The 14,045-nt window shown below is 56.4% G+C and overlaps 1 protein-coding gene across 6 annotated transcripts; it reads left to right on the top strand.

Moving 5' to 3' along the window:
- Window positions 1–505: 505 nt before the first annotated feature.
- On the top strand, window positions 506–12,140 carry CCNQ (cyclin Q). 6 transcript variants are annotated; one of them, XR_006792393.3, is made up of 6 exons: window positions 506–720; window positions 3,313–3,496; window positions 5,038–5,170; window positions 7,222–7,449; window positions 10,606–10,724; window positions 11,658–12,140. XR_006792393.3 is itself a non-coding variant. In XM_045883937.3 (6 exons), the coding sequence occupies exons 2-6, from the start codon at window positions 1,645–1,647 to the stop codon at window positions 11,685–11,687; spliced, it is 654 nt and encodes a 217-aa protein (XP_045739893.1). In that variant the 5' UTR covers window positions 614–720; window positions 1,418–1,644; the 3' UTR covers window positions 11,688–12,140. The 6 variants fall into 6 exon arrangements, 4 of the variants coding, with proteins under 4 accessions (XP_045739881.1, XP_045739876.1, XP_045739893.1 ...); XR_006792394.3 differs by having other exon boundaries at window positions 11,598–12,140; XM_045883937.3 differs by lacking the exon at window positions 10,606–10,724 and adding an exon at window positions 1,418–1,663 and having other exon boundaries at window positions 614–720; window positions 11,598–12,140.
- Window positions 12,141–14,045: the final 1,905 nt, after the last annotated feature.

The following is a 14,045-nucleotide window of genomic DNA, read 5'->3' as shown; positions in this document are numbered from 1 at the left end:
CTCTTGGTGGGAGTCGCCAACGTCCCAGCGAGAGCACAGGTGAGCGCCCCTCGCCCGGGGGTTGGCAGTCACCACCAGCTCTCCCAGCCCTAAACCACGCCGGGCCACCAGCCTGGAGCAACACCTTGGTGGACCGCAGGGACTTGCAGCTAAGATGCCTGGGGGTGCCCGTGACCTCGCGGCGCCCTCGCGAAGTCGCCCAGCTAGTTCCAGCCACGGGGTACTGGGCTGGCGGCTCTCGGGGGCGGGGCATAAGCCTCCCAGGGACCCGGCGTCAGTTCTCAAGGGCGGGGCAAACAGCGTCCAGGGGCAGGGCGGGTGCGGGCCAGCCACCGCCCGGCCGAGTCGGCCTCTGCGCCTGCGCCGGCGCCTGCGCGCAGCCGCGCGGTCATCCTCTCTTCTTCCCCCCTTCTTCCCCCCCTGTCCCGGGGCGGGGAGCTGGGAGGCGGGGCGGCGCGGACAGGGGCGGGGCGGGGGGCCGGCGGGGCGGGGCGGGGCGGGGCGGGGGCCGCGCCCGCCGCGAGGACCCCCGGAGCCGCTCGCCGCGCGCTGGGGCCCCTTCTCCTTCTGGCGGGGGGTCTGGGGCCGCGGGGCGGGGCCTCATGGAGGCTGCTGGCCCCGACATTTGTGGAGGAGGGGACGCGGCGCGGGGTGCCGAGGGGCGGCCAGCCCCCGAGGCGAGGGTGCACTTCCGAGTGACGAGGTTCATCATGGAGGCAGGTAACCGCGGCTGGGGAAGAGGGCCGGCCTTACGGGAACCCACTTCCCGGAGTAGGGGACGTGCAGGACGGGGAGCTGGCGCGGCTGGCCAGGGGGAAGAGGCCCGGCTCAGGGGTACAGGCCTCTGCTTTCCGCCGAGCCCTGTGTGCTAGGCTTTGAGCTGCGAGGAGGACACGGTCACGGCCACCTCGCGGACGGGCGCGCAGGCCCAAAGAGAGGACGTGGAAAGGGACGGGCCCGAGCGAGAAGGCGGTGGAATCCGAGCGCGCGCGGCTCGGTGGCGCCCCGCGCCTTCACGCATCCCTGTCTCCCAGCGCACTTGGTCTCGCGGAGGCTTTTTCGGAGCCCGCCGGTGGTGAGGCTCGTGACGAGCCCTGTTGGCGAGGTCCCGTCACACCGAGGACCCAGGCAGGGTGCAGCTCGCGTTTTGAAAACCCTGCCACGGTGTCCACAGAGGTGCTGGGTGCCCCTGCTCCCAAGGCGAGACAATGAAGCGAATCGGATTCCTGTAGAAACATTGTTTCTCTCTCTTGGCAATAGTACCTCACTCGGGCAGACGGGTACTTTCGATCTTTGTTACTTTGTACGCACTTGGTGGGAGCCGGGTCTGGGTGAGTCCGCTTTCAAGTCAGAGTCAGCGGTCTGGGGAAATGATGCAGGACCATTAAGCCCAGTGATTTGTACATTTAATTTCCAGGAAGAGTTGCACAAGGTATGAAGAAGGATGGCAGTGGCCTCCCATATGCTGCCATGCATCCGCTTGGAGGGTCCATGTAAACCGGGGCAGCGTGCTGCCCTTTGAGGATTTGCTGCATAAAACAGGGCTTGGAGGGTCATGTGCAGCTATACCACCGTATTTGACATCTCTGGGAACGAGGAGTCCCATGTGGGAGCTGCCTATGTAACTGAAGTTTAGACCTTGAAATGCTAAAAGCTCTTCCAGGTACCACTCTCCGGAGGACTTCTTTATAAAATGTATTGCATATGCCCTTGCTCCCCGCTGTGAGGCTAAACACTGGTCCTCCAAAGATGTCCCCATCCTAATCCCCTGAACCTGCGACCCTGTGACTGTTACCTCATGCAGCAAAGGTTTTGCAGATGGGATTAAGCATCTTTTTTTTTTTTTTTTAAAGATTTTATTTATTTATTTGACAGAGAGAGACACAGCGAGAGAGGGAACACAAGCAGGGGGAGTGGGAGAGGGAGAGGGAGAGGGAGAAGCAGGCTCCCCACTGAGCAGGGAGCCCCATGCGGGGCTCAATCCCAGGACCCCGGGATCATGACCTGAGCCAAAGGCAGACGCTTAATGACTGAGCCACCCAGACGCCCCAGGATCAAGCATCTTGATATGGGGAACTACCCTAGATTATTCGCTGGGCCCAGGATAATCACACCTATCACATCCTTAAAGAGAGAGGCAGGAGTGACTGGCAGACTGGAAGGCCATGGAACGAGGGGAGCAGAGTTAGAAGATGCTTCCCCTGACTTCGACGAGGGAGGAAGGGGCCACGAGCCAAAGCCTGAAGGCACCTCTAGAAGCTGGAAAGGGCAAGGAAACATTCTTCCCTGGAGGCTCCAGAAGGAACCCACCCTGCCCACACCTTGAATTTAGCCCCCTCAGACTCATCTGGGACTTCTGACCATAAGGATTGTCAGAGAAACAGTACGTGTTGTTTGAAGCCAGTGAGTTTGTGGTAATTCCTTACAGTAGCCCCAGGGAACTAGAACACCTTAGGGAGAGGATACTGAATGTAATCTTAATGATTGACGGTTGTTCCTCACCTTCTTTCAGTCTGTTGGATGTCATTTAACCTTCTCTTGTTAACCCTGGTCATTGTGAATTTATATTGGTTCTGTTACCCAATGCAGCGATTTCCTTAGGAGCCGTCCAGAGGTGGGGTGGGGCGTGGGCTTTACGCCCTAAATCAAACCACCACGTGCTCTGCTTTTTGAGTTTTGTTCCCTTTTCCGTGTGTCAGTCTTCTTCCCTGGCGCCTGTCGGTGGCCGTAGGTGTTGCTTTTTTTTTTTTTCCTGCTTGCTTTTCTTGCCTTTTTCAACCTTCAGACAAGGAAGCCAGGGCCGAGTATAATCTTTAGTTGTAACATTGGGACTCTGTGGTGTCTTTTTGATGCTCAGAGGCCCTTTTCCCCTGCTGTCGTCTTGGCAGGATTTTTGTTAGGTGACCTGTGGGGGTGGGGGCGACCTTTAGTTAGATGCTTATAAGGTCGAAACAGATACACAGCAGTGTGTGGTCCTTTCCAGGATGTTGTGCAGAGGCTGACATGCCAGGTGCTCACGGAGGACTAGTCTGAAGCCTTGCTTCTCCTGGTGGGGTCTGCAGATCCGTAGCTTGGGTGTGACAACCCCCAGGGGCCTGTTAGCCCCATAGAACCTGAGAAGCCTGGCTCAAAGCCTCTCAGGTAGAGGACCCAGTGAAAGACCCAGCAGCCACAGCCAGCTAGGCTCCAGGCTCTTGGTCTTGTCTGAGCAGGGGTGTATACTCTTAGGGCCCAACCCAGCAGCTCCACCCACGCTTCAGCAGAGGGTGAGCACTGGACTGAGCTACTCTTCTGCCCACTTTCTCTTGGCAGGTGTCAAGCTAGGGATGCAGTCCATTCCCATTGCCACAGCTTGTACCATTTACCATAAGTTCTTCTATGAGATCAACCTGGATGCCTATGACCCCTACTTGGTCGCCATGTCTTCCCTTTATTTGGCTGGCAAAGTGGAGGAACAGCACCTGCGCACTCGTGACATCATCAACGTGTCCAACAGGTAATGGCATCCAGGCCCAGGCCTTTGGGAGGACTCACTGGTGTCCACCCGAACGGGAGGGCAGAGAAGGGTCCCACTGGGCCCTGACCTCCAGGTGACAGTGGTCAAGCTCAGAAGGAAGCACCAGGGTGGTCTTGAACCAGGGCAAGAAGCACTAGCAGCACAGGTAGGAATGAGCCTGGTGTCAGAAACCCATGGGGTGAGTGGAAGAGAAGCTGGGGCCAGATTAAGGGAAGTCTCAAAGGCCCGGAGGAGTGTAGAGGAGCTGGGGTCATGGGGTGGGGAGCACAGGGAGCTTGGAGAGATATGTCAAAGAAGACTCGTCTGGAGTTTTGGGCAGGATGGATCAAACCCGTTGTGTTCTGTGGGACCTGTAGGACCTTCCCATGCAGGGGAGGGTGTGGACCCAGTTGGGCAATTATTTTATTAAGATGGTGTGGGAAACTGAATCAGAATTGCTAACAAGCACCTCTTGCCCTGGTGTGGGCATGGTGCTCTGTGGGCGGCCCCCTTGGGCCCGAGCAGCTGTGTTCCTACTGGGAAGGATATGGGGGTCCAGCCAGCCAGGCTGCACTGAGACCCAGGGTGCCCAGGAGAAAGCAGTTTGTGGAAAGTTACTGACTAGCAGTATGGCATAACCTTTCTAGAAACTAATCATTAAGAAAACTGTTTTGTGCTGCTTCTCTTTTAATAAACAGGCAACGGAAAAAGCACTCCCTACCCCCCAAGCATGACAGGTTCGCAGTGTACCGTGAAAGGCTGAGAGAAAAACTGGAGAGGGAACCAAGGAAGGGCTGCTAGAGTCCACCTGTAATTGCCAGGTCCCCAGCAGGGAGGACCGGTAGAGGGGAAATTGTGTGGACCGCTAATTAGACATGAGCACCCGGGTGGGGTTCTGTGGGGAAGTTGCAAAAGGAGTGAGGAACTAGGAAGGCTGAGTCATTGGCAGAGAATTTTGATCACTTGAGTGTGAATCCTGTTCTCTTACATCTTGGTGATCATGCGTAGGTGGGAGTGTTGTGGATATATATATGGCGTAAATAAGGACAGAAGGATCTGGAACAAAGGAAAGACAATCTGGGAACATAAAGCTGAAATACGTTTATTCTTCTGCATATAGCATCCCCATGACATGTTTCAGTTCCTTCCTTGGACCCAGAGTAAGAGCCCTGGGCATTGCCGTCCCAGGTGGTAAAGCCTGTCCCTGATCCCAGGCTGACTGATCAGTTCAGTGTGCTAGAGCTTCCAGTCCTTCTGGAGCAATTGCAAAGACTCATCTTTACCCTTGACATCTTGCTGAGTGATACGGGACAGTCCATCAAGGGCTGAAACTAGAAGCCGGCTTCTTTTCTCTGTTAGTTACCGTTTAAACATTATCCTATATCGTAGGCATGTAGATGAAGATGACTTATAAACACATCAGTAGAACTGGCCCTATCTAGCAGAAGAACACTGGAGTTTGTGTCTGGACACCAGGGGACTCGAGGGGCTCCCCAGAGACGCTTCCCTGGCTGCCATAAGCATTGCTGTCTCTCGTGCAGGTACTTTCACCCGGGCAGTGAACCCTTGGAGCTGGACTCCCGCTTCTGGGCGCTCCGGGACAGTATCGTGCAGTGTGAACTCCTCATGCTGAGAGTCCTGCGTTTCCAAGTCTCCTTCCAGCACCCACACAAGGTACCTGCTGGGGAATTGGCAACTGTTTCTAGAGGCATGAACCTTTTCGTTTTTCATCCTGGAAGTGCACCCACCAAACCCTCACAAACACGGGGTGTATGTGAGGAAGAGTGAGCCACAGCTGGGCCCTGGGGCTCCCGACTGCACACCCTGACTGGCTTGTGTGGCCCCTCTTGTCCCAACTCCCTGGGTTTTCTCAGGCAGCTCTAATTTCAGCTTCTGCCTTTGGGCCTGCCTGGCCAAGGCCGCAAGCCGGGATCCGTGTGACTGTGAAGCCCTTGCCGATCCCGTGACCCACCTGCATTGTGTGCTCAGTGAGCCGCAGGGAAGTAGGGCTGGTTTCATGATGCCCCAGAGTTCCTGTCCCCAAGAGTCGCGCTCGGCCTCAGAGCTCACATGCAGCTCAGCTGTGCTTTGAAACCCACAAGAAAATCTGAGTCACAAAGTTAAGTCGCACACTTTTAACTGCTAGGAACACGTAAGTCCCAATAGAACTGTTTCTGACGGCAGCAAAAGGGACGTGTGGAGCCCTTAGAGCACTTGGATGTGATACTTTGGGGGCCCCAGTCCCCCATGTGGGCAGCTGGGAAGGGTGGCCTGCAGGGAAAGACGTGGGGCAGTGGGGGGTTGGGACAAGGGGATTGGGACGTGGGTTGTGAATAGGATTTCATTTTTTTTCTAATTGAAATTTGTATGAGGTAATTGTAGATGTACAAGCAGTTGGAGGGAACAACGCAGAGATCCTATCTGAGATGGAGACTTTGCCCAGTCTCCCTGAATGGGAACGTTTTGCAGAACACCCGTCAGTGTGACAGCCCCTCCCCTGCCAGGGATTCTGGGGGTCGCTGGGGTGTTACTGGCACTATTTTATCCCATATGCACCTGCATATGTCCTCCACCACAGTTGAAATACAAAACAACTCCCATCCCCACAGGGGTCCTTATAATCTCACCCCACCCTTCCAAACTGCCTTTCTAATCCCGGAAACCTCTGGTAGAGATTTTAAAATAGTTGTGTTTCCGGTTGGTCGGTTGGTCGGTTGGTCGGTTGGTCGGTTGTTCGGTTGGTCGCACGATGCAGGGGAAGGCAGGAGCCGCCCAGGCTCTGTGTCTGAGGAAGACCAGCACCTGCCAAGGGGGCCGTCGGGTGGGGGAGTGGGGGCCAGCGTTGCCTTGAGCCTTGCGGCCTTCCCCTTACGTCAGGTCGGGATGGGGTCTAGGGCAGCCAATGAGTCCCCTGTTCCGTGGCATGCTGGGGTCGCAAGCACGTGTGTTCAAGCCTGTGGAGCGGGCTTATCAGTGTGTTTGTGGATCGGCCGGTTCGAGCAAAGCCGCTGTCTTCCCAGAGTGGGAGCTGACAGACAGCTGAGCTGAAAAGCCATTAAGAGTGTACAGCCAAGGGCAGCACTCCTGGAAAACACGGTCACCTGTCGTAGTCCCTCTGAAAGCGGGCGTCCTGTCTCCGGGCAGCCCCTGGCCTCAGGCTGGGCACACGGGCGCAGTGTTCTGTTTGGAGTATAAGGACGCTGTTTCTGGAGCTTATGTTGAGTTGGGCAGGGGGATACGCAGAATGATTTCTGATGATGGCTAGAGCAGGCCCGGGTGATGGAGAGGGACTGTGGTAGGGGTGGCCATCGGTAGAGGCTTGGGCGGCGTCCAGCAGCTGGGCCAGGACTTGAGAGCGGGTGGGCACGTGGACACGGGGGGGGGGGGGGCAGGGAGCGGGGGAGGCGATCTCCGGCCGAGGGAGCGGTGAGGGAGCAGTGAGTGCCAAGGCCGGGAGGGAAGCGTGCTCGGCATGTTCAAACACAGTGGGGGGGCGGGGCGGGGCTTGGAGGCCAGTGGAAGGCACTGGGGCTTTTTTCCAAGGGACACAGGGAGCTGTTGGGGGGCTGGAACAGAGAGATGACTCGATCCAGTTTGTGTTTTATTCCCGCCGAGGCCGCTTAGGGGGAGAGTGGCTGGTGGGCGGGGGGGGGCAGTGAGGAGTCAGGTGTCTGGGGGGGGGCGGGGGCCCCGAGGCCACTTGGCTGACTGGTGTGTCTTTGCAGTACCTGCTCCACTACCTGATTTCCCTCAAGAACTGGCTGAACCGTTACTGCTGGCAGCGGACCCCCATTTCCGTCACTGCCTGGGCCCTGCTGCGGGACAGCTACCACGGGGGGCTGTGCCTCCGCTTCCGGGCCCAGCACATAGCCGTGGCGGTGCTCCACCTGGCCCTGCAGGCCTATGGGGTTGAGGTGCCCGCCGAGGCCGAGGCCGAGAAGCCGTGGTGGCAGGTGAGGTGACTGCTCAGTGTGCCGGTTCCCCTTTCCTCTGCCTGAGGACTCATCCGTGTTCCTTGGTGGTAATTATCCTCGAAGGAAGATACGGGCTACTTAGGAATCTCGAAGCTTGAACACACCCTGTCATGACTGTCTAAGGCACTGCGGACATTCGGGGCTCGATCGTTCTCTGCGGCAACGCCATCCTGTGCTACCCTGTAGACGCCCCAGTCGTGACAATCAGAATGTCTCCAGACATTACCAAGTGTCCCAGGGTGGGGATCACCCCCAGTTGAGAGTCACTTTGCTCGACCAAGCACTTTCATTGAATTGAGCGGGAGCTTGCTATAGATCGGAAGTTAATAAACTTGGATCCACATCAGAAGAAGTATAGAGGGAGTCCTCTAAAAAGATGGATTGATAATGGACAGGCACATAGATGATAGATAGACCGATAGATGACAAATGGGTAGAGGGGTGGACAGACAGATGGATGGCACGAGATGGACGGGTGGGTGGATGGCTAGATGGCAGATAATGAGGCTGATGGTCGAAAGATTCGCCGGCCTCCCCCCGACCTGCTGAATCCACAGCACGGTTTGTAGAGCGCGAGTCCAGGGGAAGGGCTGCCCTCGAGGACTTCCACAGTCCTATCGATTTTCCCTGAGTAGTCCCCACTGTTTCTCACAATGGAATTTTGAAATCATTTCTGGTTTTCCCTTTCCCATACTAGACCTGAGTCTAGTTTGCTGTTCCTTTCTTATAACACATGGGCCTTGCCCCAGAGGAGGTTCTCTGCAAGCAGCGCTTGCGGTACCTGAAGGTTTCTCCTTCTGGCGCACCCTCCCTCCCCAGCAAATCAGCCAGTGGCCAGAAGTCTTCTAAAATGTGTCCTCTGTTATGTGAACAGAGGGTGCCCCCCTGGGTGCCCTCCTGGGTCTGCTCCTGGCTCCCCCTCCTTTCCTGCAGCTCTTGGCTCCCGTGGTGCCCTTCCTTTCCTGCTGCCCCTCTGCGGAGACCCGGCTTCTCCTGCTTGCTTTTTGTTCTCTTGTCCTTTATCGTCAAATCCCTCCAGCTAACCAGATAGTAAGTGCTGGGAGGTCAGGGATCTTTTTTTTTTTTTTTAAAGATTTTATTTATTTATTTGACAGAGAGAGACACAGCGAGAGAGGGAACACAAGCAAGGGGAGTGGGAGAGGGAGAAGCAGGCTTCCCGCTGAGCAGGGAGCCCGATGTGGGACTTGATCCCAGGACACTGGGATCATGACCTGAGCCGAAGGCAGTCGCTTAACCGACTGAGCCACCCAGGCGCCCTCTTTTTTTTTTTTTTTAAGACTCTATCCATTTATTTGACAGAGAGAGACACAGCGAGAGAAGGAACAGAAGCAGGGGGAGTGGGAGAGGGAGAAGCAGGCTTCCCGCCGAGCAGGGAGCCCGATGCGGGGCTCGATCCCAGGACCCTGGGATCACGACCCGAGCCGAAGCCAGACGCTTTGACAGCTGAGCCACCCAGGCACCCTGGGAGGTCAGGGATCCTGTCTGCTTTATCCCCTGCCCTAGGTCCAGCGCCTAGATCTGGCCCATAGTAGGTGCTCACGCATCTTCGAGCAGACACATCTGTGGCCCTGGTCTCCGGTGAGACGCACCTCCTCTGGCAGCATGGGCCTGAAAGGGATCTGCGTAGACAGAAAGTACTGCTCCGTGCTGGGTCTTCTCAGGGATTTCCAGGTCATGTGACCATAGCGTCCCTGCTCTGTTGGAACCGGGTGGTAGCAGAAGGGGCTGCCACTTCCCGGCCCTGCTCTCTGAGGGCATGTGGGCATGGCAGCCCCTGTGTCTTGGCTGCTTGGGTCTGCGATGTCATCACTTGTTTCCCATTGTCTGGCTCTCCTCTCTGTGCGTCTTCCTTTCTGCTCTCCTTTCTTTTCACCTGCTCCTGAACTTCCCCGGGCACCACCTTACTGCCTCGGCCTCCCAGTGCCAGCCCTCAGCCAGCCCTGTGCTTACCCAGTGATTGTTTTGTTTTTTTTTTTTAAAGATTTTATTTATTTATCTGAGAGAGAGAGAATGAGAGACAGAGAGCATGAGAGGGAGGAGGGTCGGAGGGAGAAGCAGACTCCCTGCTGAGCAGGGAGCCTGATGCGGGACTCGATCCCGGGACTCCAGGATCATGACCTGAGCTGAGGGCAGTCGCCTAACCAACTGAGCCACCCAGGTGCCCCCTACCCAGTGATTGTTAAGACTGGGAGGAGTGGGGTGGCAAACTCCTCCTGTTCACTCAGCTCTGCACCTTTTCTGGGTGGCTCCCGGCCACATGAACCAGGAGCATTCAGAATCTGGGGGCCTTTTGGGCTTATGATGTGCAAGGACCAGTTGCCTTATGATAAATGGCTCTAGATGATGACACCGCCCCTGCCTCGCCTGCCTGCCTGGCCTGGATGCTGACGTCTGAGTTGGGAAATACTTTTCCTCCTTGCTCTCCACTGCCACTCCTCGCGGCAACCGCCTCTCTGTTGTCCCTCGCCTGCCGGGGGCTGGGGCTTTGCCGTGCTGGTCAGGAGCCTTGGGGGAGCTTGAGGTGCTCCTGCACTTGAGTGTGAGGGCGGTGAGGCAGGCCTTGTGCCAAGCTGTGTTGGGCCTCCGGGTGGATGAAGCAGTAGCGCATTGCAGCAGGCGTCAGGGTGTCTGTCCTTATGAAGGCCGAACACTGTTCCATGGGACGGATGGACCACATTGTGTTTATGCATTCCTCCAGGGGTGGACTCTTGGATTGCTTCCACCTTTTGGCCCGGGACTACTTTTTAAAAGTCTTTCCTTGGCTTGGGGTCCCCAGGAACAAACAAGGAATGGACCTTGGTGAGCAAGCCCAAGCCCATATTTCGGAAGCATTGATTTTCTACCTACAGTCTGGGGCGAGATGGCCAGTCTTCATGAGCCAGGGCTTGGGATTTTCAGGCCACTGTTTCCTACCTGCGGCAGCAGCTTACGGAGGGCCCTGGCTTTCTTTGGGGGCCATGGAGGGGGTGGACTCAGGTCTAGTTTTTGCCCTGGCTTGGCCCAAGGTCTTGACCCTACTGGTATTGGTTTCCCAGGCAGCAACCCCTGGGCCCAGGGGGCCACAGTATCTAACCAAGATCTCCTTGTTTTGCTTTTTATTTCCCATGTCATCAGGGCTCCTCGAGAGCACCCTCAGGCTCGATGCTTCACTAGGAGGGCTCGCAGAACTCAGAAGAGCCGTACAACGGCTCCCGGTTACGGTTGTTATGGTCAATTACAGTGGAAGCACCCAGGTCAGAATCAGCAAGGACGCGAGGAGCGTAGGGCCGGGTCCAGGGGAGACCAGGCGTGAGCTTCCAGGTCCCTGGCCGGCGGAGGGCTGCGGCAGTGCCGTTTCTCCCGCAGCCTTGTGTGACAACCCGCACCGGGCACGGCCACCAGGGAAGCCTCCCTGCGCGGCGCTGTCCGGGGACTTCAGTGCGGGGTCGGTCCCGTGGGCCTGGAGCTCCCGCGGGGCTGAGCTCGGAAACTCAGTCTCTGCACCTGCACCGCCCCAACCCCCCCCCCCCCCCTCCCCGGGACATGAAGCTGAGAGGTGTGGCCCAGCTCGGCCCCAGGGAGATTGAGACCCTCTCATCAGGCAGGACATGCTGGGGGCCAGAGGTCCTTTCCCAGGGGCTGGGCAAGGGCCAGAACTTCCTTGGGAACATGCGGGGTTAGACCTGAGCTACACACCCCTCTTGGTTTGGGCCCCTGGGGATTCAGTTGACAATTTTATAAGCTCTCCAGCATGGTCGGGAGGATGTCTGGCCCAGGTTATAGAACAGGTCCAGGTGTTCTCCAGGGGCTAGGCCAGGGTGGAGTGGGGTTCAGTGGTTTAGCCTGTTTACTTCTGGAAATGAACTCCTGGCCCAACTCTGTCACCAGCTCCCTGTCCTGTCTGGGTCAGATGATCACTGAGGCCTCTTCCATCTGGAATGTTCTCTGCTTTGTGCTTAGCCTTGGCAGGCTGGAAGTGAACTGGCTTTGCAGAGAGCCACCATCATCTCTGATAGCCAAGTCCCTGTGCCATCCCCCCTGTGCAATGTGATTCCGTGCTTAGTGGTGGGTGCCTTGTTTAACACAGAGGGAGTCTAATCAGAACCTGTTTTCCTTCTCCTTTCTAGGTGTTTAGTGACGACCTTACCAAGCCAATCATTGATAACATTGTGTCTGATCTCATTCAGATTTATACCATGGACACAGAGATCCCCTAAGGCCCTGGTCCAGGCCTGCCCAAAGAGAAGCCCGGGATGCTCGGCTGCCTGGGGACGGCATCACCGCATCGCTGTGACGGCTGGTCCCCAGAAGACCAGCTGGGAGGACTGGTTTTGTGCTGCTGGAGACGGGCTGGTGAAGGCGATGACCTGCTGCCACTTTGATTCTCATGCTTTGACTGTCCCTGGCAGCTGTGGTCCAGACGGTGATGGGAGCCGTGCCTCCTGCGGGCAGGCCGGGGTGCACCAGGGGAAGGGCCCCCAAGGCATCCGTGTCTGCTTTTGTCCTTTGAGAGGGCACCGACTGCAGTTGAGGTGTGACATCAGTGGAAGCAAAATCAAAGAACAGATGAGACTGCACCCTTGGGGATTTTTTTAAAGCCAGATTTATAGAAAGTATGAATGTGCAACATAGATGGAATTTTATTTTGTATAATAAAAGATGATACAAATCAACAGAGATGCCCTGTCTTTGCTCTCGGGCCTGGGCTGCTCTGGGTGCCGTCCAACCTCGGTTTCCCTTGAAACGCTCTCTCCGGGTGGAATTGTCCCATTCAGTGAGTGAGCATCAATTTTGGAGAGAGGGATTAGGGAGCATCACTTGGGTTCCCCAGACCCAGATCTGACCAAAATGTAACTAGAAAGTAAATGACGGTTTTTTCTTAAGTGTCAAGACAGTGAGTCTAGATGGAGAGCCTAGAGAATCTCAGGGCCATGACACCCTCCTGACCCACTCGAAGGGCACTTCTTCCAGAAGACTTGCTTTTGGGTGCATTAGAGAAACAGCAGCCTAGGTTGTTCTCCCTGGGAATCCCCACTGGGCTCGACACACACTGGTGGGACTGTCCTTCAGTACATGATGGTGTGGGGAGCAGGGGACTGTCCCAGGTGCGCCCCTGCATTTGGGAAGTTGTTGCCAGGGGAGCATGGGCTCTGGATACTGGCTGCCATGCCCTCCAGCACCCACAGGTGTGGGAGCTGGCTGGAATGCCTGGGGTCCAGCAGGCTGCCTCCGAATGCTTGTCTCTGGGGGATCACACACTGGTGACAAGTCAGGCAGCAGGGCTTGCTTGAGTTTACTTAGCAACTGTGTTATTTGTCTTCAGGATGAGAGATCTGAGTAAATGTCCACTTTTCCACCGTGTCCTTTCCATATCTGTCCACCCAGCTCAGCTGGGAGCTCTTTGAGGCCAAGGTTGGTGCTCAGAGTCCCGGCTCTAAGCACGCGGTGGGTGGTGAGGGGCCAGCCCGCAGGCCTCTCTCTGTGAGCAGCTCTGGCTCTTTCGCTGGTCCCTTCTGTCTTCTGCTATTTAAAATGTACCTCGTCTGCCTCGTGTTCTTCCTCCCCACAGGCTGGGCCCTGGCACCGCCCCCTGGGCCCCAGCCTTGCTTGTCCCGCATCGACCTGGCGCTGGCCTTTGCCAGTGCTTATTGCTGGTTTGAATGGAATTGGGCAATGGATGTTTCACTTTTGGATTCTCTGTCTTCTCTCCCCTGACCAGATCACAGGCTCTTACAGAAGCTTCAGTGTCCTTGGATCTCTTCAGGTTTAGCCTCTGGCGAGGCAGCTGGCCCCCACACACTTGTTGGGAGGTCATTTGCTCAGCTCTCAGAAAACAGAACCCCCTGCTCTGGATGGGAGGGCTAGGTGGAGGGTACGGGAGAACCCTCTGGAGAGCTCTCTCCATCTGCACCTGTTCCAGTCTGTTTGCTCCCCACCCCCTGCTCCAGGACTTACCAGAAAGAAGGGAAGGTGGTTGGCTAAAGCTCTCTAGGGATTTGGTGAACATCCCCACCCCTGGCTGAGAGCCCCTGTGCCGAACTGGGAAAGCATGGCTCCAGAGACTCTGGTCTGCTGGGGCTAGCCGCAGCCTCCGTGGAGATTTTGTAGCTCTAGGTTTCCTTTTATGATGACTGCATAGCAGGCCGGTTCCTTTCTTTCTATGGGACTCAGTTTCCCACTTTGTAAATTGAGCAGGTTGGACCAAATGATCTCAGACTGGGATTGCTGATTGCTAGTTTTATTTTTCTTGTATTTTTTTCTGATTGCTATTTTAAAATCCCTTAGCCCGCCCCGTGCCTGTCGTGCTGCCCTGTGGGACTTGCAGCCCTCGCGCACTGGCCTCTGGGCCTGTCCTGTCAGCACTTAGCACTCAGGGCTCGTCTCTGCTTTCCTGATGCAACTGGGGCCGGAAGCTCCCCCTTCAGTGTGCCGTCATCGGAGCAGAGATGAAGGAAGGGTGCTAGGCAGCAATGAGGGGTGGAGACAAGATTTTCTACGACCCGAAGCTTCCTGCACATCCTAATTACTGTAAAGTGATAGACGGCCGAGCCTTGCCTGGCCTGTCAAATGGGTGG

The sequence above is a fragment of the Mirounga angustirostris genome, unplaced genomic scaffold, assembly GCF_029215605.1.
Source record: "Mirounga angustirostris isolate CCGP_5_RB_7025 unplaced genomic scaffold, mMirAng1.0.hap1 SCAF_11, whole genome shotgun sequence".
NCBI classification, from domain to species: domain Eukaryota; kingdom Metazoa; phylum Chordata; class Mammalia; order Carnivora; family Phocidae; genus Mirounga; species Mirounga angustirostris.
This window is presented reverse-complemented; position numbering and strand designations above follow the sequence as displayed.